Source organism: Otolemur garnettii, unplaced genomic scaffold (genome assembly GCF_000181295.1).
Source record: "Otolemur garnettii isolate 467f Iridium unplaced genomic scaffold, OtoGar3 scaffold00001, whole genome shotgun sequence".
NCBI classification, from domain to species: Eukaryota; Metazoa; Chordata; class Mammalia; order Primates; family Galagidae; genus Otolemur; species Otolemur garnettii.
In genome coordinates this window covers 47350952-47376055 of record NW_003852396.1, presented here as the reverse complement: position 1 = coordinate 47376055, position 25104 = coordinate 47350952, and the positions used below count along the sequence as shown (strand labels likewise).

Below are 25104 nucleotides of genomic sequence, written 5' to 3'. Positions count from 1 at the left end.
ACCTTTTGCCTGTGTCCCTGTTGAACATCACCTAACTTAAGACAGACCATTTACTGATCACAAACTAGACCATTTAGAATTGTGCTTCATTCCTCCACCCAGCCCAGCACCACCCTCTGCCAACCTAAGCGGTCAGTCCTGGCATCCAGCAGCAGGGCCAATCCTTGACCCAACCCAGCCTCTTAGGCTTCCCTCTCCCCAGGAAGAACACAGCCTATTATGACAGTCTCCAGTACCTGATGAAGGGATAAAACTGCTTGCATTAGTTATAGTCTACTATACAACAGAATACCCCAAAACTCTGCAATTAAAATAACATTTATTATCTCACACAGTTTCTAAGTCATGAGTCTAGGAACGGTTTAGCCACATGGTTCTGGCTGCGCCTCACAATATCCTGAGATGTGGACCAGGGCTACAATTTCTGAACTCGAGGGTGACTGATGAACCCACCTCCAAGCTCACTCACAGGTTGTTGGCAGGCTTCAGTTCCTTGCAGCCTGTTAGCCAGAGACCAGGGCTTGCCAGTGCTCCACTCCCTACACCCTCCACAGAGAACACAGGAGGGAACACTGGTTTACATGCTCCCTTAGGGACTGCATAAGAATTTCTTTGATGTTTACACCCTGGAGCAGAACTATCAGTTTCTAGACTTTTCTACCCCCTAGACCAGTTCCAGCAGAGGATCTGGAAGAAGCCAGAACATAGAAAAGGAAGGTAGTGTGGGTGGAGCCTGGGGAGATAAGCACAGATCAGAGCGTACCTCTCCTTATTTGCCATGGCAAGGATTTTGGTCTTTAACCTAATAACAAAAGGAACTCATATTGAATTGAATGAAAGTAGGCAGTTCAGTTTGGGTTTTTTGGTTCTTTTTTTTTTTTAATAGCAGTGGGTCTTTAGAGCTGGAAGGACCCTAAAAGACCCCTAGTCCCACTCTTTGAATTTATAGAAGGCTTTGAAGGCCCTTGTAGGCAAGAAGATGCCCAGAATCTCATATCTGGATCAAGCACTCAGGGCCTCTTGATATCTTATGAACATGTTGTAAGCCTCCCAGATTGCTGAGAGCCATCTGATGGTGGTAGCCTCTGGAGGCTTGGTATTTGTCTGCCCTGCTGTCCTTGGGGGAGCCTTGGGCTGAAAAGCTCACCTGGACTTTCCTAGACCTCTGAGGGCATTTAATGGTACCCACAAAGAACCCCAAGCCAGGACCCAGCCTTCCTCTATCAGAGGCTCTTAAGCCTTAGACCTTCAGATACTCACAGGGAGCATCCATTAAACATCCTATGCTGGCTTAATAAGAGAAATGAACTAGAGAATTCTGCCTCTTACTCTCTAGACCTCAGTTTCCATGTCTGTGAAGTGGGAGAATAGAGCAAGATGCTTTTTCAAGTCCATTCCTCCCTCCCCATTCTTGTGTGCTTAAGTCTCAAGCATTGGGGACTTCTGGTACCCCCTTGCCCCCAGGGCCTCTGCTTTCAGTTCCTTTAGTTCTCAGCGTGGGAAGCCTGGAAGGAGGGGCACCCTCAGAGTTTCATTGACCCTTTTCACCCTCATACTTCTGAGCCTCCACTCCAGAGAGGCACAAAGAACTGAGCCTTTGTTTGCACTAACAAAGCTGTTTGCAATTTCAGATAGAACCATTTTATTATATCCCATCCAAAGAGTACTTGAGTTGTGTTTTGTTTTGAAAGCTTGTTAGCATTCTGGACTTAATTAACTGGCAGAAACAAAGCTGCCTCACTGCCCGCACCCCCAGTCCGTGCCCACTCCACCAACCCTAGTTGCCAGCCAGCCAGCAGCCTCACAGCCCCTGCCCACGTCCAGGTGGGATACCAGTTGTCCTGCTCAGGGGGTGGGGGAGCTCACCTGGCAGATGAAAGGGAAATCCTTCATGCTCTGCTTTTCCCCTGACTCCCTTCTCTAGATGCTGGTTATCATTTATTGAGCATTCATCATGTACCAGGCACCAGGCTGAGCAATTTTCCTGCAGGCATGATGTCTGCAAAGTCTTAGGAGGAAATTTTTACCATATCTGTTTTCCAGAGGAGAGATTGAAGTTCAAAGAGATTAAATCACTTATCCAAGGTCACATAGGTAGTAAATGGCAAAATCAGGCCTCATTCCTAAGACTGTGTGACTCCAAAACCTTTTGCTGATAGCCACTACAAGACACTTAAACTCTGTAGAAACAAAGCCACTTGTGGGGACAGAAATAGCCACAGTATAGACTTGTAGGGCCCAGTCTTAGAGACTTAGTTGATGTTACTTGGAAATCTGTCTACCTCGAGCTTCCAGGCCTTTCGGTGTAGCACAGCCTCACTGATCTTCAGATACTGGTCAGTTGCCCTGCTCCCTCTCTAGACCAAGCATTGGACAGCCTTGGTTCCCTAATCTCTTCTCGTCATCTTGGCCCCAGTCCTACTTTTTTGTACCTCCCTCCCCAGAAGAGTCCCCTAAGCAGAGTATGATGGACTATGCTAGGGGGAGAAAGCCTGTCCCCTCTGTCCTGGGATGAATTGAAGCTTCTTCTCAAGCTAACATCCCCCAGTAGGGAGGAGGAAGCAGCAATGGAGGCCCAGTCTGGGCAGGCTGCACAATGTAGGTAAGAGGACAGATGTTGGAGCCCAAATGCCTGGGTCTGAGTCCTGGCTCTTCTGTCCATGATCCATGATCCATGATGGCCTGGGCAGGTCCTGCAGCTCTCATATATCTGTCTTCCTGTCTGTCAAAGGACAGCCCTATATTACCTACCCCATAGTGAGCCTCTACTCCAGAGAGGCACAAAGTGATTATAAGGGTTAAAAGAGTCTGTTTTTTGTAAAGCAGTCACTGTATAGTTACTAAAGTGTCTCTCTCCACAAAGCAGCCTCTGGGTAGCCAGATTTCTTACACAGCTGCCAAAAGTTTCCAGGGCAAGTGTCCCAAGAGTATGAGCAAAAGCTACCTGGACTTTTCTAACCGAACGTCATGGTCCTATAACATCACTTCTGCCACCACTTCTTCAGGACACTTAGCCAGGGAGGGGACATGGCTCCGCCTATTGATGGGAAAAGCGTTAAAAAATTTACAGCCACACATTAAGACTACTACAGGAATTAAGTTATAGAGAGGCTAAATTTTCCTAAGACATGTAACCAGTAAATAGCGAACACCCACGTTCTAGTCCAGAATCCTTTTACACTGGAATGTTTTTCCATTTCCCACCCCATCCTGCCTGCCTGGGGAATGCAGAGATGAGGACAGTGTGGGCCCTGCCTTCAGCCAGCTCTCCATCCAAGATGCACTCACTGCCAACCCAAGCCCTTGCCACCCTGCTCCTTCCTTCTGTGGACCTCTTGGTCTTATTACTCACCAATAAGCAGAACTAACAGGGTGGAGAGGCTGTGGGGAGTACTTCTTCCCAGAACCCCTAGTTCTTCTAGTACTTCTTCCCAGAACCCTTAGTTCTTCTTCCCAGAACTCCTAGTACTTCTTCCCAGAACTCTAAATCCACCATCTGTTTGCCTTTGGGAGGAGCTTGAAACTTTTTTCACTGGGCTATTCTTGCTGCTAGGAGTCCTGCTGGTCAGAGTTGGGGTGAAACATAAAACATCTTGAAAACAGAAGATAATCTTAGTGAAGGGGCGGGCATTTGCAGGCACTCAGTAAATGTCTGCTGTGGTTTGGGGGACTCTACTCTCAGGCACCACTTAGCATCTATCTCGTAGTTTGCTTGCTACACTCCCCCAAAAGACAGCAGAAAATGAGGGGCCTCCACTGCAGCCTCTCCCAGTGAGGAAAGAAACCACAACAGTGCCCAGCAAAGCCAAATTCTCCCTCTCAGAGCCCAGGGCAATCCTGAGGGTGTGTCACTGTATGGCAGAAATGGCCAATTGGGAATGTTCCTTCTAGATTCTTCCTCTAGCAGCACCTCCCTTGATTTGGGGCCTATCCAACCAAAACTTCAAAACAGGCCTGGTAGGTAAATCTGCCCTACCCCATGCCTCTTATGGGTTTCTAGACCTTACTGTGGAATAAGAGAAAGATCACAGATCTGGAGATCCATCAACTGTTCACATCCCAGGTTTGCTACTTCCCGGCTCTGTGACCCCATGACTCCACACATAAGATATGGGCAGTAATGTCAACCCACAACATAGTTGTGAGTCTTGAGTGGCATGAGGCAGATAATGTGCCTGGCTCAGAGTTGGTAGAGAAGGAGCGTAGGAGGATAAATCCTCCCTGTTGATTAACCCTCCACAGAGGAGAGCTGGTAGGAAATTACCTAAGGTTACCCAGTATGCCTCCCACACTTCCCTCCATCCCCATGGTGAGATAGGAACAGTAATCCCATAAACAAGGGGTCAGGGTCTAGTGGGCACATTTTGGACATGGTAACAGTCTGTAGAGCCCAGACCCATCACCCAGATGGATGGGGGGTGGAGGATGTTAGAAACTTCTCCAAGATGAGGTGGTGCAGAAGCAAAATGCCTGGGCCTGGATTTGGAAGTTAGTCTAGTCTAGTATGTTAGCCAATAGCATGGGCTCTAGAGGCAGACTGCCTGGGTTCTAGTCTTAGCTTCTACCCATTAATTAGTGGACCTTGGCCAAGTGACTTAATTTCCCTGTGCCTCAGTTTCCTCATCTGTAAAATGGTTCAAGTTTCCCCCAGAGTAGAACCTACCTTCTAGGATTGTTGTAAGGATTAAATGTGTTAATGTGTTTAAAGAACCTTGGGACAGGACCCCACACGTAGCATCAAACATGTTAGCTGATAGTGACTGTGGTAGCAGCTGACATCCAGGCTATGCCATTTGCTGACTTTTGACCCTGGGCAAGCCACCTCTCCTCTCTGGGCCTGTTTCTCCATCTGGGAAACTAGGAGGCAGGACCAAATGTCCTGGGCCTGTTAGGCTCTGATGGCCAGTGGTTCTTAAAGCTTAGGCAGGTCTGAGTGTCCTGTTCTGTTGGGCCGGGCCCCCTGTGGCTGTGTGGGCATGGCTGGAAGGTCACTGCTGGCTGTGTTAGGAAGAGAAGAAAAGCTAACTGGGACAGAGCCTCCCCCCTCACATAAACAGGAACAGACTGAGCCAGCCTGCCACTCCAGTTCCGGTGGGCTGGCAGCCTGGGAGCTCAAAGGATGAGTCACTGACAGGAGCAGCCGGAGTTCTGGATCTCAGGCAGCAGCAGCCCCAGGGCACAGGGTAGCTGTAGAGTTTCATGGTGGGATTTGGGAGCTAGGTGACAGGAGAGGGATCATAGTGTTTCCTCATGCCCCAGGTGAAATCTGAAGGCCATTTGCCTGCATGCCTTACCCAGGATGCCTAGAGCATTGGACTGGGATACTGAGCCTTTGCCTTCCATTACTGCTTTCCTTCACTGTGTACACGTAGGATTTGAGGATCTACCAGCCGGGACTGCACCACACACAGCTGGTTAGAGTTCAAGTTTCCTCCAGACCCAGGGCCTGCCTCCCTCACTCACAAGTTCTCTCCATCCTCCTCGAATTGCTGCTATGACCCGTCAGTGGGAAGTAGTATGGCAAAATGGAAATATCTCTTAGTGTTGGGTTCAAATGTCAGGTCTGCACTTAGTTGGGCAAGGCACTTAACCTCCCCAAGTCTTCATTTCCTCTCCTGGAAAATCCCTTCACCCTGTGCAGGAGGAGAGCTTGTGAGGAGCCTGATGTTAAATCACTTGTCAGCAAGCTGCCTCTGAGTCAGGGTTTCATGAGTGGCAAAGCAGCTACCTCGCTGTGAACTATTGAAAAGCCAGCCCTTGACACAAGCAGCCGCCTCTCACTGACAAAACGGGGCTGATGATGACAATGTCTACCTCACAGGGCTGCCGAAAGAAGCAGATGCAACTGCGTGCACAGAAGCACTCTGGGAAGTGAACAGAGCCAGCCCAGTGAGGCGGCATTATCATTCCCAGAACAAGATAGTGAATGAAAGAGAGGGCAGGGTGGAGAGAAATGTGGCATCATCTCTAGGAGTGGAACAGAGGCCAAAAGGACAAATAGGCCCAGAACCACAGTGGTTCACGTAGGTGGGGACTGTTTGGTTCACTGCTGTATCCCTAGAGCTTAGCCCAGTGCTTGACAAAGTAGGTAAGAAGTAAATGCTTCCTGAATTGCATGAAATTGAATCTTTGTGTTCCCAGTGCTTGGCATATAATCACATATAAATGTGTGCTGGACTCAGTACACAGATGAACAGAGCCTAAAATCAAAAGGATAGGTTCCTTGCCCAGTTCTCCATCTCTGTACCTTTCACCACTTTCCGTGACAGATGTCCACTGCCAACCCCCTGTATCAGGGGTTCTTAAGTTGACATCCATGAATCTCCCCCAAAATTATTTGCAGAATGTAGTGTGTGTTTGAATGTGTCTTGCCAGGTTAAAAGGTAACAGATTTCTACCCAGAAAAACTTCTAAATAAACCCTGCTCTGAAAAATATACATCGGCCAGATACCCAGTAAATACCCATCAGTCGGACGCTTCTGGCCCCCAGAGCTGCCAGGTGCCCAGTGGTTTAAAAGAAAATTAAAAGGCCTCCCCCTTTGTCTCTGAGATATGCATACAAGGCCCTGCCAGCCTGCAGTTTTCCTTCCACCCCCGTGCAAGGCAGCTAACCTGCTATCTTTCATATGCAAAAATGATGATCACACAGTATCCAAGGGACCTGCCTTCTGAGTGGCTGTTGTGCTGCTGGGTAGGTCTCACAGAGCCACACGTACTCTTCCAATCTCTTATATCCAGGCATGTGTGTTTATGTGTGAAAGGTAGGAACCAGGGCCTGAAATTGGGGAACACTGAATTTCATGATATCTGAACTCAGAACTATGATTTTTTCTAAAAAAATACTTTTTTCTCACTAAAAATTGTGTGTATATATACTTACACATATCACATATAAAGTTGTCTGTTTATTTATTAAAGGAAATTTAGGCTATGTAAATAAAATTTACCTCTCATCTGACTACCACCACCCCAACGAACAGTTGCTAACACCTGGCTTATAGTCTCCCCATTTACTATGTACGACATTTACTAAGCACTTACTGTGTGCCAGCCATTTACTATGCTCCAGGCTCTACAAGCACTATCGTGTTAATCTCTAAGATTGATTGACATTTTTCTTTTTTTTTTTTTTTGAGACAGAGCCTCAAGCTGTCCCCCTGGGTAGGGTGCCGTGGCATTACAGCTCACAGCATCCTCCAACTCCTGGGCTCAAGCGAGTCTCCTGCCTCCGCCTCCCAAGTAGCTGGGACCACAGGCGCCCGCCACAATGCCCGGCTATTTTTTGGTTGCAGCCGTCATTGTTGTTTTGGCGGGTCTGGGCTGGGGATTCGAACCCGCCACCTTAGGTGTACGTGGCTGGCGCCTTAGCCGGTTGAGCTATAGGTGCCGAGCCTGATTGACATTTTTCATCTTTTTAGAGACACATTTATCCTTTCTTAATTTTTAGGCCAGTGATATCATGCTGTTTTGGAACTTTCCCTTTCTCCATACCATTGAAATTTCTTCCCATGTTATTAAATATTCACCAACAGAGTCATTTATAATGGCTATATGATGTTTTATTGCAAGCAGGTCCCATGCTTCTCAGACTAGGGTGCATATACCCCTGAGGGCAACGCCACAGGATAGATGTCACCATCTTCCTGAAACATAAATTTAATTAGAAGCTTTAGGAGGGGGATAAAAACATAATTTTAATATCAGAATGAGTACAGGTATGTCATAGTGTAGAATACAGAAAACACCCATCTATCTTAAAGCAGCAAAGTCTGAGATCATGAGAGCTTTCTGTTATTCCCAAGAAGCCCTGGTTTCTTATCCTCTGCGATTGGCAGAAATGTCTAAACAGCACTGAATTTTTGTTCAAGACCCTGTTTTTATAGATAATGAAACTGGGATCCAGGGAGGAGAAAGGATTGCCTAAGGTCCCCAGCATGTGCAACGTGAGCCAAGGCATAGAGGCCAGGTGACCCCCAGCCTAAACCCTTCCCACCCTTTCATACTTGGCATCCCCTGTCAGCTGCATTAAATGGAGACCTTGCCCCTTAAGAAATCAACCCTCCGCTTACCAATAGTAGGGACTCCTGGCTTCCTACATGATCCATCTTTAGCATAGCTCCTCCTTTTTCATCTTGCTTCCAGGATTTGAGTTGACTGCTCAGGCGGTCAGTAACTGTGACCTGCATAGTCAAAGGCAGATGCCTTGCCCCTGCCCTCTTAGACTCCCTTAGCCCTTTCATTTATTGCTTATTGCATTGTGTTGTAAATGTGTATTTGCTGGTCAGTTTTACCCATGACACCAGGAGCCTTTAGAGGCAAGAATTATTTATTGTTGGGCTGGGCATGGTGGCTCATGCTTGTAATCTTAGCACTCTAGGAGGCCAAGGCAGGTGTATTGCCTGAGCTCAGGAGTTCAAGACCAGCCTGAGCAAGAGCAAGACCCCATCTCGAAAAGTATCCAGGTGTTGTGGCAGGTGCCTATAGTGCCAGCTACTGGGGAGGCTGAGGCAAGAGGATCACCTGAGCCTAAGAATTTGAGGTTGCTGTGAGTTATGACTCCATAGCACTCTACCCAGGGTGATAGGGTGAGACTGTCTCAAAAAAAAGAAAAAGAATTCTATATTGTCATAACTATAATCTGCCATGTATTTGGTACCTACTAAATACCTGGCACCATGCTAGATGTCTCATCTCTAGTGTCTAAAGCTGGCATCCTCAAACTACGGCCCGTGGGCCACATGCAGCCTGCCTAGGACATTTATCTGGCCCACCAGGTGTTTTTGCCACTGCTGCCTGTCTTGCTTAGCAGCCAACTCGTCCCAGGGCCCGCAGTCCAGACCTCCAACAGTCTGAGGGACAGTGAACTGGCCCCTGTTTAAAAAGTTTGAGGACCCCTGGTCTAAAGTCTTTATAACAGCTTTTCGAAGCATATATTATTATACCCATTTATCAAGTAAGGAAACTGAATACAAGTTTATCATTTGCCCATGATCATTCACTCATTTAGTAAATATTTATCATAGACTTACATGCCAGGACTTGTGCTAGATAGATGCTTTGGCCCATGTCCTCACCTAGGACTGGTTTCACAGAAGACAGTTTTTCCACAGACAGCATCAGGGAACAGTTTCAAGATGATTCAAACACATTACATCTCCACTTAAGATCATCAGGCATTAGATTCTCATAACTATCACACAACCTGGATCCCTTGCATGTGCGGTTTGCAGTAGGGTTCATGCTTCTCCGAGAATCTAATGCCACAGCTTAGCTGACAAGAGGCGGAACTCTGGCAGTGATGTGAGCAATGGGGAGCAGCTGTAAATACAGATGAAGTTTCACTTACCTCCTGCTGTGAAACCCAGTTCCTAACAGGCCATGGACCAGACCAGTACTGGTCTGTAGCCTGGGGGTAGGCAACTACAGCTATAGACAGTGCTGATGTATAAAACTGATAACCACCTCTGCCTTCCTAGAACTTCCAAGTGAGTAGAAAAGATGATAGTCAAAAATTATTTTACAAACCATAGCAAGTGTAATGGAGCCTGGAGCCCACCGGACTGCCTCAGATCAAACCCAGTGAGGTGACTTTGGGTAGCACCTCATCTTCCTGTTCTGTAAAATGGAGGGGATAACAGTAGTACCAACTTCATAGGGGTTCTGTGAAGGGGAAATGAGTTAACATATGTAAAGCTCTCAGGACAGGGCCCTGCACATTTCAGGAGTATTGTCATTGCTAGTGGGATGAAGGACAAGCGTGGGGTGCTCATAAGTGATGGAGCAGGACCCACTTCAGGAAGCATCTGATTGAGATCTAGAAGATGAATAAGAGTGACCTTGACAATGTATGTGGGAGGCAGGGGAGCGGGGCAGGTGCTAGAGGGATGTTCCAGGCAGAACAGCATGTGCACAGCATAGGTGCAGGCTTACCTGAGGAAGTCACAAGGAGTGAGACTGGAAGATAGTGAGTGGAGCTATACGGGTCAGCAACTGGGAAAGGGGAGCCTGTGATACAAATATGGTGACTCCAGGACCTGGGTTAATGAACTACACTGTAGATCTAGGTCACAGGAGATGCTCAGTAAAGGTTTGTCAAGCAAGTGGACAAGCACATAGACAGAGAACTACGTTGGCCTGGTGTGATTCTGTTGTCACCCACCTAGAAAAGAAATCTATTGTCTTTCATACATGGTGATATTCAGACAGCCTCATCCCAGCTGTCTAGCTGTACACATTCATTTTCTCTTCCTGGCAATAAACTAAACCATGTGAGTTTGGGCTGGGACCTCCAATATTTGGGACTCACTGAGGTAGCTGCAGCTGGAATCTCCATACTATACCCAGAGGCTTAGTTCTAAGCCAGAGGTGTTCCGACTTTTAAGTAATGGAACTCTGGATGCTGAGCACAACTCCAGGATCCGGTACAGATACAGGCAGAGCATCCTGCCTTGAGGAGCACTTGATAACACCTCTGCTGTACCTGAGAAAAAACAAGGACTCTGAAAGTACAGTTAGAAAACTAAGGCTAGAGCCCAAGCCCCAGTTTCCAAGTGTGGGGGAACTGAAACCTAGAGAGTAAGTGACTCTCCCAAGGTCACATCAACTAGGGGTGGAGCTAGATCTGGATCTTAGACGTCTAATATCAGTTCTACTGCACCAAGATGTCCCTCTACATTGCCCTATCCCCCATGCCATCTCAGTGTGAGGGCTTGAGATGGCAGAGAGACAAGTAGCTGTGACCTTGTCAAGAGTCCAACCTCCAGCCCCAATCAGGGCACAGATCCCAAGAGACAAAAATCTGGAGGGCAGGCGTGGGTGAGTTGTTCAGGGTCACGTCCTGGTTATGCTATGTCTTTTTTTCTTTTCTTTCCTTTTTTAATTGAGTTTGAGGTGGTTGTTTTTTATTTCCTTAAGAAATGGAAAAGAATGAAGCTGCGTAAATACAACGATATTAACTCCCTGAAAAACCTCCTGCCATTTTAACTCTGTTACTGGAGAAATAAAAGAGAAATAATTTGTCCACCCACACTTAGCTCTTTCTGACGAAGGTAGGTGAATATTGCTTTGCTAATCGAGGGTGACTGCTGGAAGTGGAGCCACGCTGACTGATCCCGGATTGAGAGGCAACCACAGCAGCCCCAAAAGGAGCGGCCCGCTGTGGGTCACAGAGCCCCGTGTATGGACGGGGCGGAATCACTGGCCCGTGCCCACCTTCCGCAGGTCTCCCCCAGCCGGTAGTGATGGAGGCACTGGATGAAGCCGAAGGGCTCCCAGATTCACAGAAAGAGATGCCACCGCCCCCTCCTCCCTCACCACCCTCAGAGCCAGCTCAGAAGCCACCACCTCGGGGCGCCGGGAGCCACTCCCTCACTGTCAAGAGCAGCCTGTGCCTGTTTGCTGCCTCACAGCTCCTGGTAAGGATGTCACAGGCCTCACAAGGGCCTGGGGAGAGGGCGGGGAAAGGGACAGCCTTCCACTTCCTCTCCAATATGGCTGCCTGAGAGGCGGAGGGATGAGGGGCCTCCTTGGTGTCCATTAGGGGCTCCAAGTTGGTGGGAGGGGAAGGCTGGAATTCTGAGCTACCACCTCAGTAGCTAAGCCCTCAAGCCTTGTTCTCCCAAACCCCAGTATCAGGAACACAGCCCTCTACCCTGTACTGTGGGGTTCTCTCTGAGGACTCCTGTCTGTAGAGGGCTTTCTGGGAGACTTCCCTTTTCATGTCCCCACCTGAAGTTTCGCCTTGGGGAAGGGCTTTCTCTCAGCTTCCTTCAGTCAGTTTTTCTCCAGGGAGAGTCCTCAGTCCTCTGGTCACGTGGCACCCAGGCCCTTCCCTCAGCTTCCCAGTCTGGATCTTAGATGTTCAAGAGCCTCCTTGGGGGGCCCAGTTGAGGCTGAAGCTAAGCTCAGCAAGGGGAATATGGGGGCGAGAGTTGGGCTCTGAACCCAGTCTGCTCCCCCGGCTGCCCCAGCTTGCCTGCGGGGTGCTCTGGTTCAGCGGCTATGGCCACATCTGGTCGCAGAATGCCACAAACCTTGTCTCCTCCTTGCTAACGCTTCTGAAGCAGCTGGGACCCACGGTGAGTATGCTGCAGTGAGCCCCAGGGTGGGAGGGATCTGTCAGGGACCTCCAGTCCCACCTCCCCTGGTCCTCTGCAGTTCTTCTGCCTGCTCCATGATCTCGACCTGGGATGCAGTTTTCAGAGCCTGAAAGCACTGTCCCCAACACCATGCTAATCTGTTTGTCTACTGTCCTCCAGGCCTGGCTGGGCACTGGGACCTGGGAAGTACCCAGTCTGCTGCTGGTCTCTCTATCTGTGGGCCTGATCCTCGGCACCACCCTGGTAAGGGGCCTCCTGACTCAGGCTTGTTGTTTTCCTCCTCTGACCCTGAAGCTTGATCCTGACCACTGCCAACCCACCCTCAGGCTAGACATCCCAGGTGGGCAAGGATAGGACTCTGTTTCCTCCCACTAGTGTGCCCAGTCAGGGGTGAAAGTTGGTTTCTGAAAATTGGTTTGCAGAGATCTGGGCTGGGAACAGGGCTGAGACCGGAAAAATACTGCTGTAGGAACTTCTGGGCCCCACCAAGAAGGGTTGAATCCACAAGGGACAGAGGGGCAGGGAGGGAGAACAGGTCGTGAAGCCTCTTATCCAGGCAACAATCAGTCCCATGTAGGCAGCTTCAGAAAAACAGGGCCACTCTAGACACTTTGAAGGGCCAGAGACTCAATCCCAAGAGTGAGCACCCCCAAGAACTCAGGAGGCAGCTGGAATGGTCCCGTGTCTGTGATGCCATACACCCCCACCCAGGTGTGGCACCTCCTGAGGACCCCCCCAGAGCCCCCCACTGCACTGCCCCCCGAGGACAGGCGCCAGTCAGTGAGCCGCCAGCCCTCCTTCACCTACTCGGAGTGGATGGAGGAGAAAGTCGAGGATGATTTCCTGGACCCGGATCCCGTGCCAGAGACTCCTGTGTTTGACTGCGTGATGGACATCAAGCCTGAGGCTGACCCCGCATCACTGACTGTCAAGTCCATGGGTCTGCAAGAGAGGTGGGAGGGGTGGAGGAGGGGCGGGCTCTATGGGCTCTTAAGCATGTAGCTCTCAATAAGATAGGTGGATGCCTGACTCTGATTCTCAGGGCCTAGGACAAAGCTGGTCTCTTAGCTTAGACACATGTTCTTGGGGTCATTCACGTAGATCAGAGTGCCCCAGATGAATGCTGAGAGATAGATACCGCAGACACACACATAGGCATGCAGAGGTGTCTGTGCATTCATACTCACACTCTCTTGTGCTCAAATAAGTTAAGTGAGTTTCTTTACTGCAGGGCTTGTCATAGCTTTTAACATGCTTGTATTATTTGTAAATCATCAAGGGGCAGTATGAGGCATTTCCCAAAGTCCCCTGCCCACAAAATCTCCCATACAGAGTGCTCACGGTGTTCCACAGAATACTCACTGGGTGTAGACACACTTTTTTTTAGAGCTTAGTTGGGTAAGCCAGATCATACCAGGTTTATTACCCAAACAATGTCATGGAAAGAACACTAGATGAAGAGGCAGAAAACTCAGCTTTTTGTTTCAGCTCTGTGAAAGCCTACACCATTCTTATCCTCTCATGGAGACTCAGTTTCCCTTTCTTTATAATGAGGGCCCTTCCTGGACTATGAGCAATGAGCATAGTAGAGTTTGTGAAGATGCTCTTGGGATTCCTTCCTTCCCTGACAGCTGAGGGTCCTACCCTGTCCTAGTGAGATGTCCTTGATTCATTGGCATCCTCTTCCCAGGACTGCTGGGTCCAGGGCTGTGACACAGAGGATGTTGGCACATCCTCTGGGCTCAAGCCCTGATTCTCTGCTCTAGGCAGGTGTCTTCTTTCTGCAAGACCCATCTATCTGAGGGCCACAGGGAGGAACTGCCTCCAGCAGTGGCCGAGAGTCCAGAGGAGGGCTATGCTGGGCTTCTTGTGGATGGAACCTTTAGAACTAGAGCCCCAAACTCCCAATCCAGCTGTTCCACTGTGGGAGGAAGGAGACAGAGTCAGGCCTATGCCTCAGGGCTGAGATTCATGCACCTTTGACAGGGTGTCTTGTCACATGCCTACCCCCCTTCTTCAAGCCCACCCCGTTCCCACCTGCTTTTTCCCTCCCTCATTTTCCCACCGCCCCCAACACCCCCTGTTGGTTCCTCTCCCTGCCTCTGAATCTTACTCCCCCTTTCCTGATCCATCCAGGAGGGGCTCCAACGTCTCCCTGACCCTGGATATGTGCACTCCGGGCTGCAACGAGGAGGGCTTTGGCTATCTCATGTCTCCACGTGAGGAGTCAGCCCGCGAATACCTGCTCAGTGCCTCCCGTGTCCTCCAAGCTGAGGAGCTTCACGAAAAGGCCCTGGACCCTTTCCTGCTACAGGCAGAATTCTTTGTGAGTCTCCTTGATCCGGCCCACCTCCTTTTCTATTCATATCAGCCATCCACCTATCCAGGCAGTGGAGCATATGTGTCCAGAATTCAGCATCTGGAGTAGACTAACTTCACTTCATTATCAGCTCTCCCACCTTGGGCAAGGTCCTTCCTCTCTGAGCCTCAGTTTCCTCATCTGCAAAATGGGGATGAAAATAATAAAGTGGTTGCAGGGAATAAAGAGATTGATAATGTATGCAAAGAGAGGAAGGAGGAAGGGACTTAGGCCCAGAGGCCATTTCCTGAATCAAACTTATCTGTCAGGCAACTTGCCCACTTTTGTGGACAGGAATGGGAGAAAGGATGTGAGTACTGGGAGGAAGTTCCTCCCAGTAGAAGCTGAAGGAGTAGAGTGTCCCTCCCTCTCATCTTGTTCCTTCTGGTCCCTGGCCCCAGCCTGCCCTGCTATCTGGACCAGATGGCTCTCCCCTCTGAGAAGACCTCCATCACTCTTTGAATCACTGCCCCACATTGTCCAGAATGTGGCACCATCTGCAGACAGCCCACCTCACCTGAGTCAGTCCAGCCCCAGCCTACTTTGCCAGCCGTCTGCTTCATCCTCCACCCTCTGGACAAGCCTTTCTGTCTAATCTGCTGTTGTCTGTCCTGTTCCCACCCTCTAAGGCTCACCCCCATCCCCACCTCCTGATGTCCTCCAGGGTGACTCCCCCATTAGCCCCTCTGGGGCCTAAGTCCCTTCCTCCTCTTTGCTTACACTATCAACCTTTACTTACTTCCCACCCCAGCCTGGATGCTTCTAGAAAGCCCTTCTGAACCACCCCGGCCTCAGCTCTTGCTGAGTCCCCATAGCCATCATCTCCCCTTGAAGAGAGAACTCACATCCTCTCCCTCCTTCCCTGAACATTCAGTGGATCATTGTTGACTTTGCCAGAAAGGAAGAAACATGGCCTGAGCGCCCACACTAGGGGCAGTTTTGCTGTGTTTTTTTCTTTTCATTCTCACAACACCCCTAAGAGGTGTCATGAACTTCATTACACAAAGCCCATACATACTGTGCCCCAGAACAACAAAAGTGTGAAACTAGGTATGAAAAGGTGCTAAACTATGCAGACGGATTGGAAGGGAGTGCAGAGGCCAGAGGCGTGGGGGAGTCACCCTGGAGGACATCAGGAGGAGGTGGGGACAGGGCACCTTAAAGGGTGGGAACAACTTGGGGAAATGGAGGACGAGGCCAGTGCTCCCAGCAAGCAGCATACCATCAGCTCAGGCCTGGAGACAGGATGGAGAATGGGAGGTTAACAATAGAGAAGAAACCTGCATACCTGGAAGTAAAGACAGGCAGGTCCAAGAAGAACTCCCATGCCAGGAGAGAGGTGCCTAGCTGGAGCTTTTGCCACAGAGAATGATGGAGGGCTGCAGGTACACCTGGGAGCTCACAAGGAGGGTTCCATTTCCTGCTGGCGAATCAGGAAAGGCTTCAGAGGGGAGGTGAGGACCTGAGGTGACAAAGATGGGGTGGGTATCACCACAGAGTAAGCAGCACCAATCAAGCTCCCAAGGTGGGATTGCCCAGGGCAGAAATGATGCACAGAGGATGTGGAGGGCAGTAGCAGTTAGCCAGGTTACTTTTTGTCCTGTTCTTCAACCATTTATTGAGTGTCTATTATACGCCAGGGTGGCCCTCCATAAACAATAGTCATAATAACATTTATTATGCACTCAGCATGTGCCAGACACTGTTCTAAATGTTTTATGGGCGCTGACTCATTTAATAGTAAATGTTTGTTGAATGAATGCATGCACTCAGTCCAATTCCTGGATTCTAATGTCGGTGAGAGCCAGCCCACAGGTGGTCACAACCCTGTATCCTCCTCCTGCAGGAGATCCCCATGAACTTTGTGGATCCAAAAGAATATGACATCCCTGGGCTGGTGCGGAAGAACCGGTACAAAACCATACTTCCCAGTGAGTACTCGCTGTCCCCAGGGCATGGGGGCAGCTCACCTTCACATGGGTGCCCCCTTGCCCTGAAGAAGCTGGGCCTCCAGGGATGATGGGACAGTCACCACTGGAGGAGAAGGGATAGAGAACTGGGAGATGAGCAGTGAAGAGGTGGGGAGTTCCCACCCTGGTGAGAGAAGAGGCTGGTGCATTCCCTCACAGAGTACTCTGGACCTTTGCCCTGCCTGGCCAAGTATTGTTCGGGGCCCACAGAAATCTCAAGAGAAAGGGTGGTGATAACAGGAGCCTCCTAGCCAGTGTGGTATGGTGACAGAAAGGTGTTTCACATCCTTTATCTCTTCAGAGTAGGCAGATTCTAAGGAGAGGAAATTGAGGTTCAGAGAGGTTAAGTGGCTTACCCACAGTCGCACAAGTACAGAGCTGGATTTCAGCCCAAGGCCTCTGCGACTGCAGAATTAGGCTCTTTGTCTACATTGTAAGTCCCTAACAGATAGATCCACCCCACAGAGGAATGAGCTGCCTCTGTCAGGTAGTGAGTTCCCCATCACTCCATGTGTTCAAGTGAGGCTACATGAGCAATCCCTCAGAAGGTATCGGAGGGCTTTTCTTCCTCTGGGGGCAGTTACACCAAGTGACCTGATGTTGCTCTTTCAGCCCCAGGGTGTCATTTTCAGGTGATTTTCATGAAGCCCTTGTCTTCCTGCCACCCATGCCAAGTTCTAGCCCAGGCCCCAGGGCTAGCTTGGAGGTGACCTGTTGAAAGCGAATCCCTGCAAACCTACTCCACTCAGTTTGTGGAGTAGCAAGGCTTTAAAAAAGCAGTTTTGCCATCAGCATCTCTGACAACATGTAAGATGTCATGACTTATTTTTAACTTTTAAAATATCGACTTGTAGTTGCTATGGTTACAGAGTCTCTAGGTAGTTCTGGTTAAACAGAGCGCCATTTAAGGCCAGGATGCATTATTCAGGACTGCTCACCTCTTCCCTCATCTTGCCCTCCCTCTCTCAGCCCTACCTGGATGGAGCTCAGGGCTCAAGACCTAGAACCCAGGGCTTTGCTGGCTGTTCAGAGTGGCCACTGGGGGAAGATGGAAGCAGGCCATGATTCCACATGATCCTCACCAGATTGCTGAGAGGCTCAAGCCATGCCCAGAGCCTTGAGACCTCCAAGTCCAACACAGAATCTTGGCTGTGTTCAGCAAAAATTGACCCTACACCCTCTTGAGCCTGGATTGGGGGGCAGAGGGAGGCCAGGTTTGGCAGAGGCTGCCTCTCAAATCCAGGACATGCTGAGGTTTGTTCTCTCATTCACTAGGCACACATTTCCTCAGCTTCTGCCTCTGGGCCTGAAGGGTTTAGGTGTGAATAGGATACAGACTTTCTGCACAAGGACCTCCCAATCTAGTGGGAGAGACAGGCCCATGCACAGTTATAAGAGAGTGACCTCTTCCTTGTTCCCACAGGAAGCACTGGGAACAAGATGCAGAGGAGTAATTTCTGTCCCTTTCACCTCTGTAACCCATGCACTAAAACAGTGCCAGAACACGGTAGACATTCTGCACCTACTTGAATGAATGCATGAATAGCTCTCAAAGCTGGCTCCTCCTCTCCATGCTCACTGCCAAATGACTGTTCTGGGGGTAGGGCTTTCATTCCCCAATTCCAGGGGCCACCATTTACATAGATGCCCTTCTAGTTGTGCCAGGTATGGTAGACCTGTGTTCCTTGATGCTTCTCAGCTGGATCATCTCAGTAATCTCCTAACTCGTCTGCTGACTTATATATCTTCCTCCATCTTCTAACCTTGCCACCAAAATGATACAGAACAGAAATCTAATCGTGTCCTTGCCTTCCTTATCATCACTGCCCCCCTCGTAATCCTCAGGTTTAGGTCCTGCTGTCTAACCATGGTTTATAAGACCTTTGTCATCTGGTTCCTCCCCTCACCTCTCACCAGTTCCTACCTTGCCCTGAGTGCTGGAATCCCACAGGATGGTATTCCCTGCAGATAAAGAAAAGGGAGCTGGCCCAGGAAGAGAGGGCCCCACTTTTCTCTGCTGCTGGCTACGCAGAAGCACCCCCTCCCACTTATCCTCACTCCTCTCCCTACCTGCTACCCTCTATGCCCGTCTGTAAAAACTGCCCCACCTCCCAAGTCACCTGCCAGAACCCCAGGAAATGGAGCTGGGGCAAGAAAAGATCTAGGGAGAAGAGGCCTGGGCATATCCCCTTTCCTGTTCCTCCTACTATGTTTGGAATCCTATTTATCCATTAATTTATTATAATAATAGCAGTAATAACAACTACCTGCCATACAGTGTTTACCTTATGCTAGTCTAACTTAACGACTAAAGGCTCGCCTTTTACAAAATAAGTGAGGTCATTGTGGAAGGAGTATCCCCAGTTTACAGGTAAGACAGGGAGATCAAGCATAATGGCCCACATTGACACTGTTAATTAAGTCAGAGAACTAGGATTTAAAGCGGGGCTTTCTGGTTTAGTGGTGTGGACTCTCCTCTACTGCCTTTGAGAGCCCCAAAATGTGCACACTGGAAGTGCCTTTAGTTCAGCCCCTTCCTATTATAGGAGAAAAAACTTAAATAAGGGATAAGATAATGGGGTTGAACCCCAGAACCCAGGACTCTAGGCTACCAGCCAGCTTCCCTGCCTATCCCACATACCTCCCAATCTCAGACTCAAACTCTGAAGGTTGACAGAATAGTCAATACAATGAAGCTGTGGCTGGAACAAAACAAAATCTACTCCAAGAAGAACAGGATGTTACAGGAATGTATTACTATGGGATTTGATGTGTAAATAGATTTTAAAAAAAAAGTCTTTGTGCACATAGGTCCACATAGCTAAGATCCTACAGTTTCGTCATAGATGTGAGAGGCTTCACCTTTTTCATCCCAATAGTCTCCCTCAAATTTCTACCCAAAAATTTTTGGTTTTTTTGAGAGATAGGGTCTCTCTCTGTCATCCAGGCCTAGAGTATAGCACTATGATCACAGATCACTAAAATCTCAAGTTCTTGGACTCAAGCAATCTTCCTGCCTGAGCCCCCTGAGTAGCTGGGACTACAGGTGCCTGCCACCACACCTGGCCAATTTGATGATGATGATGAAGAAAAAGAATTATTAGAGATGAGGTCTCACTGTGTTGCCCAGGACGATCTCAAACTCCTTGCCTCAAGCAAGGATTCCTCCTGCCTTGGCTTCTCAAAGTGCTGGATTATAAACATGAGCCACCATACCCAGCTGTACCTCCCAAATCTTAACAGTTCTTTATACATTTAAGGCATTTTATAGTTTATATAACACTTTTACATCTGTTTCCTCTTTTATCTTCCTAATAACCCAAGGAAGTAGGCATCTTTGCCCTCATTTGATAGGTAGGAAAACCGAGGCTTTGAAAGGCCGTATGTTTTATAAGCATACTTAGAAGCCATTGAAGTCTGTACTCCAACTCTAGCTGCCTCCTCTGTCCAGCATCTGTGCCCTAGGTAATTCCTTTATTGACTTAGCTTTCTCCTCTCCATAACATAAGACACAGTAAGGATAGGGCAGCTTAAGGGGCACAGGCAAAGGGTAGGCATTGAGCCTATAGAAGTAGAGACCCAGGGCATCTTTCTCTCTCTACTTTCCTCTTCATCCTATATCACCCCTGCCTGAATGGCCCACAGATGAGTCAATGTTTCATGACAGAACAAGGGAAGAAAGAAATGCTAAAGTCCCAGAAGTAATGTGGGTGCCCTGGAGTGGACCACAGAAGGTGGGCCCTGTACAAACAGGGCTCAGCTTCCAGCCTCACCTGTTTCCCCCTACCCCAGACCCTCACAGCAGAGTGTGTCTGACCTCACCAGACCCTGATGACCCTCTGAGTTCCTACATCAATGCCAACTACATACGGGTATGTATCCCCATCCAACAGCCTCTCACCAAAGCAGAGTCCTGAGTCAATGGGACCCGCCCTCCAGCCTTGTCCCTAAGCTGGTGTGGCTCCTACCAGCTCCTGGGAGGAGCCTGAGACGGGGAGGTGGTCAGGGTCAGAGTGCTGCCTCTGGCCCTGACCACCTGGACTTGGCTGGCCACAGGGCTACGGTGGGGAGGAGAAGGTGTACATCGCCACTCAGGGACCCATCGTCAGCACAGTGGCCGACTTCTGGCGCATGGTGTGGCAGGAGCATACGCCCATCATTGTCATGATTACCAATATCGAGGAGATGAATGAGGTAGGGACCTGCTTTGTGCCCTACACTGAGTTTCTCATTTACGTATTAATCCTTAACAATGATCTTGGAGGTTGGTGGTATTCACTGCCAGGATGAGAAAATGTGAGGCTCCATGAGGCTAAGTTATTTGCTCAGGGCCTCACAGAGAAAGGCAGAACTTGAGGCTGGGCTCTCCACCTCCATTGCGAGCGACCTTAAACACGACACTGTTTAAGCTGCCAGAACAGCTAATGGCTGCTTCTGTACCCATAATGGCCCATTTAATTGAATCCCTGTAAAAATTCTTCAGAATGGGTATTACTTCCAATTATTTTCCAGATGAGAAAACTGAGGCTCAGAAAAGGGAAGTAGTTTATAGGTTATGAAGCTGAGATTTAAACCCGACTCTCTGTAGCAGCAAACCTGTTGCCCTTGTATGTCTCTCCACTGGCTCTGGAGGGGCATTGGGAAGGGAATGAGGTTGCATCGCAGCCTGGTCTGGGCTCCTGCAGAAATGCACCGAGTATTGGCCAGAGGAGCAGGTGGTGTACGACGGTGTTGAGATCACTGTGCAGAAAGTCCTTCACACTGAGGATTACCGGCTGCGACTCATCTCCCTCAAGGTGAGGCCTGGGACTGGGCTGGGAGGATGGAGTGTAGGAGCTTAACTGGGAACTCCACCAAGAACAGGGCCCCAAAGTCTACTGTAGCTGAAATAGAGGGCTATGTAACTCTTGGCTTTTACTGATAAGCAGAGAATGAAGGAATGTGAATGGACTTAGGGGCCAGAGGCAGAGCCAAACCCATTACATTTCCCAAACTTCAGCTGCGTTTAATAATGCTGTCATTCATAATGTCTTCTTCCTCGGCTTCAAATGTACCCCAGGCCAGGACTATCTAGGTGAGGGGACTTCAGCAGCCTCCAGCATTGTCCTTATAACTGAGGGTTCATTATAACTTTGAGATCTGCTTAGAAATGTCTCTTGACCTGGGACTCTGGGTTTCTGGCATGTAGTAACCAATATGTCCACCAGAGGGCAGGTACTCCTTGATGCTTTGAGGTTGCACAGGGAGGCTGTGGTTACAGAAAATGGCAAAAAAAAAAAAAAAAAAAAGGAAAACATAGAAAATATGAGCAATACAAAACAGCCTGGAAGAGTAGGCTCCTCCTCCCGCCCTGAGGTTGTGCTTCTTTTGGAATCAGTATAAGAGGAGACTATCCCTGTGAAATCAAATTAATGGGGGTTCTGTTTTTGAGAAAGGATGAGAAGGTAGAGCACCACTGTAATAATTCAGAAGGCTTGGAGGAGGTGAGCCAGGCACCAGGAGGCAGAAGCACTATACAGAAACATTCAGGGAAGTCCACTGATGCTGACAGCCTCAGGGTGCTATCACAGAAAATGAGCTCAAGGCCTGAGACTTGTCCTTCTGAGCTGCTTTCTCCCTCAATAGCATGCTGGGTAGGATGCAGGGGACACCTCAGCTACAGAGGACGCAGCCAGCCTGAACAGCTTTGAGATACAGGTCTTAGTGGAGGCCACAAAGAGTCAGGAAGGAAGGAGCAGAGGCTGTGGTACCTGTCATAGCCAGGTGATCCAAGCATGCAGAGAATGCTCCTAAGTAGACATTCCCCAGAAAGAGAGGCTGAGGTGAGGCGCAGGCTGCTTATCTTTTCAATGCCATGGGGATGATTGGAAAGAACCAGGGCTGAGGATATGAGGATATTTATTTTTGTCTATAAACCATCACAAGCACCTGCCCTGAGCTGTGTTTGGCATTGGAGATGGGGAATACAGAGCTGTCCAAAGCCTGGACTCATTCCTCAAGAAGTACCCATATGATGGTAAATACTGAGCTAGGGATGGGTAGGGATCTGGAAGGACACTCAGCCAGCCCGTGTGCTCAGGGAGGGCTTCCTGGAAGTGGTGCTGCTGATTGGGGTTGTCAAGCATGACTAAGAGTCGACTAGGAACAAACAAGTAGGGAGAGCATTCCCAAGAGAGAAATAAGTAAAAATAAGGGCATGGAAGGTGGAAGAGTTGTGTGCACATGCTCCTGAGATTTTATATACAAACCTTTTGGAATATGGGACCATCGAGTACAAGTAAGCAGGGACAGGAGATGTGCCTGGAAGGATAGACCCTGTAATGGGTGCCTTAGATGCCAGTCTAAGGAATAAGGAGAGTGAATTTTATTTGAAGAGCAATGAGAGCCACTGAAGAGTGTCATAGTCTATTCAGGTGCTATAAAAAAATATTACAGACTGAGTGGCTTATAAACAACGGGTTTCTTTCTCACTGTTCTGGACACTGGGAAGTCCAAGATCAAGCCACCAGCACAGTCAGGTTGTGGTGAGGGCACACTTCCTGGTTCATGTCCTCACATGGCAGAGGGCTGAGGAAGCTCTGGGGCCTCTTATAAAAGAGCAGTCACCCGCCTCACGAGGGCTCCACTCTCATGACCTTGTCACCTCCCAAAGGCCCCACCTTCAAATACCATCATGTTGGGGATTTGGTTTCAATGTGGGAATTTGGGAGGGACACAAATTAGTCCGCAGCAAAGGGTTTTGATCAGGAGAGCAGCATGTCCGGATTTGTGTTGTGGACAGATCATGTTGACTCTGGATCTGAGCCAGTCAGGGATGAGGGAGAGATCTCATGTACTGAATTGATGATAAAGGTCAAAGTGGTGGTGACAGTGGGACTTTAGGGGAGGGGGGCGGTGAAGGCAGTAAAACTGGCACCACTTAATAGAAGCAGATAGATAGAGGTGGGAATGGCAGGCAAAGCATAGCAAGGTGAGAGGAAGAGTCCTGGGCCTCTGGGTTATGTGACTAAGGAACAGCTAGCCCATCTGTTACGATAAGGAACCCTGGAGACTGTAGTGAATTGGGGAAGGAGTTTTGGCCTCTCTCAAATGATCCTGAAATTGTTGAGGCAGAACCAAAGACCAATGCTGGTGCCACCAACCAGTCCCCAATACCAGGCTGACTTTGGGTCTCTATTGGTTGCCAGCAAGTGATATGGCATAGACAGGAGGGGTTAGGAGTTCCACTCTCTTTCCTTCCTGTGTCCATCCTCATCCCATCCCATCCCATCCCGTCCCATCCCATCCCATCTCTGGGCTGGTTTGTGAGCTAAAAGAGTTCATACATATCTGAGGTGGGCCTCTGTCTCCTCGACAGAGTGGGACTGAAGAGAGAGGCCTGAAGCATTACTGGTTCACATCCTGGCCTGACCAGAAGACCCCAGACCGGGCCCCTCCACTCCTGCACCTGGTACAGGAGGTGGAGGAGGCAGCCCAGCAGGAGGGGCCCCACTGTGCCCCCATCGTTGTCCACTGCAGGTGGGTCCTCCCAGCCAGCCACTGAAGCAGGGCAATCCCCCATCCCCTGGGCTGCCCCACACCTCACCTCATCCACCCCCTCGGCCCTCAGCGCAGGGATTGGGAGGACTGGTTGCTTCATTGCCACCAGCATCTGCTGCCAGCAGCTGCGGCATGAGGGTGTGGTGGACATCCTGAAGACCACGTGCCAGCTCCGTCAGGACAGGTTAGCCCATGGGCAGGGGTGGGGGCCCAGGGGGGTGCTAGAGCCCTGGGGGCAGCAGGGAGAGACAGATGTGTGCGTGGGGGTGAGGGGCAGATGGACACTGGGTATGGACTGACAGACGAGGAGTAGGGAAGACAGCTGGGTGGAGGAGCAGGAGCCAGACAAGCCATAAACAGACTTGATGGACAGAAAGTGCTGAAAGCGGTGGGACACGTCATCTGTGTCTCTGACAGGAAGGGGAGAGGGCAATGGCTGGCAAAGGTTGGTCTCTCCAAGCCGCACAAGTACAAGGCCCCTAGTGTGCCTCACAAATGATTGCGCTCTGTGGGTTTGGGCCCCCTCCCGCAGCCCATCCTCCGTGAGCCCATCCCCATCGTGCATCTCTGCCTGGCAGGGGTGGCATGATCCAGACATGTGAGCAGTACCAGTTTGTGCACCACGTCATGAGCCTCTACGAGAAGCAGCTGTCCCACCAGTCCTCAGAGTGACCAAGCTCCTCCTCCAAGGTCCTCTGGGTACTGCCCAGCCTGAGTCTGAGCGCTCACCCCAGCCTCCCAGGGCTCTGCCCCATGTCCTGGGCTTGCTCCCTGCCCTTACCTGCTCCTGCTTCCTTCCTTCTGTCTGCTCCCTCCTGCTCTATTAGCCTTGGCCTGGCCCCTGCCCCCCAGCATAGCTCTTCCTACTGTACATACTGGGGAGTAGGGGGAGGGGAGGGATGTGCCAGGCCAGGCCTGGGGCCCCAGGGCCTGACCCACAGGGCTCAGGCCTGGTGCCTCAGTTTTTAACGATGATTCCATCACTACTTGATACAAAACATTTCTGTGCCACACTCCTAGCGTCCTGCTGCAGCGTGTTCTGTCTGTCCATCATCTCTACTGTCTGTACCGGACACTGTGTCTCCTCGACCCAGGAAAGGGGTAATAAGCTCCAGCCCCTAAGCAGCCCAGGCAGAG

The 25104-nt window shown here is 49.7% G+C and overlaps 1 protein-coding gene across 4 annotated transcripts in view; it reads left to right on the top strand.

Moving 5' to 3' along the window:
• The window catches only part of PTPN5 (protein tyrosine phosphatase, non-receptor type 5), a 58433-nt gene extending 33379 nt beyond the window's left edge, over window positions 1-25054 (top strand). The window contains exons 3-14 of one of the 4 annotated variants that reach the window (XM_003781165.1): window positions 11222-11415; window positions 12067-12078; window positions 12259-12342; window positions 12811-13052; window positions 14236-14425; window positions 16305-16389; window positions 20221-20300; window positions 20485-20622; window positions 21114-21224; window positions 23786-23946; window positions 24038-24151; window positions 24546-25054. In XM_003781165.1, the coding sequence (XP_003781213.1) occupies window positions 11222-11415; window positions 12067-12078; window positions 12259-12342; window positions 12811-13052; window positions 14236-14425; window positions 16305-16389; window positions 20221-20300; window positions 20485-20622; window positions 21114-21224; window positions 23786-23946; window positions 24038-24151; window positions 24546-24639 (1505 nt within the window). In that variant the 3' untranslated portion in view covers window positions 24640-25054. Of the gene's footprint in view, window positions 1-11221; window positions 11416-11970; window positions 12079-12258; window positions 12343-12810; window positions 13053-14235; window positions 14426-16304; window positions 16390-20220; window positions 20301-20484; window positions 20623-21113; window positions 21225-23785; window positions 23947-24037; window positions 24152-24545 lie in introns of all 4 variants that reach the window. The other 3 variants (XM_003781164.2, XM_023510295.1, XM_023510284.1) reach the window with 3 other exon arrangements.
• The last annotated feature ends 50 nt before the right edge of the window (window positions 25055-25104 follow it).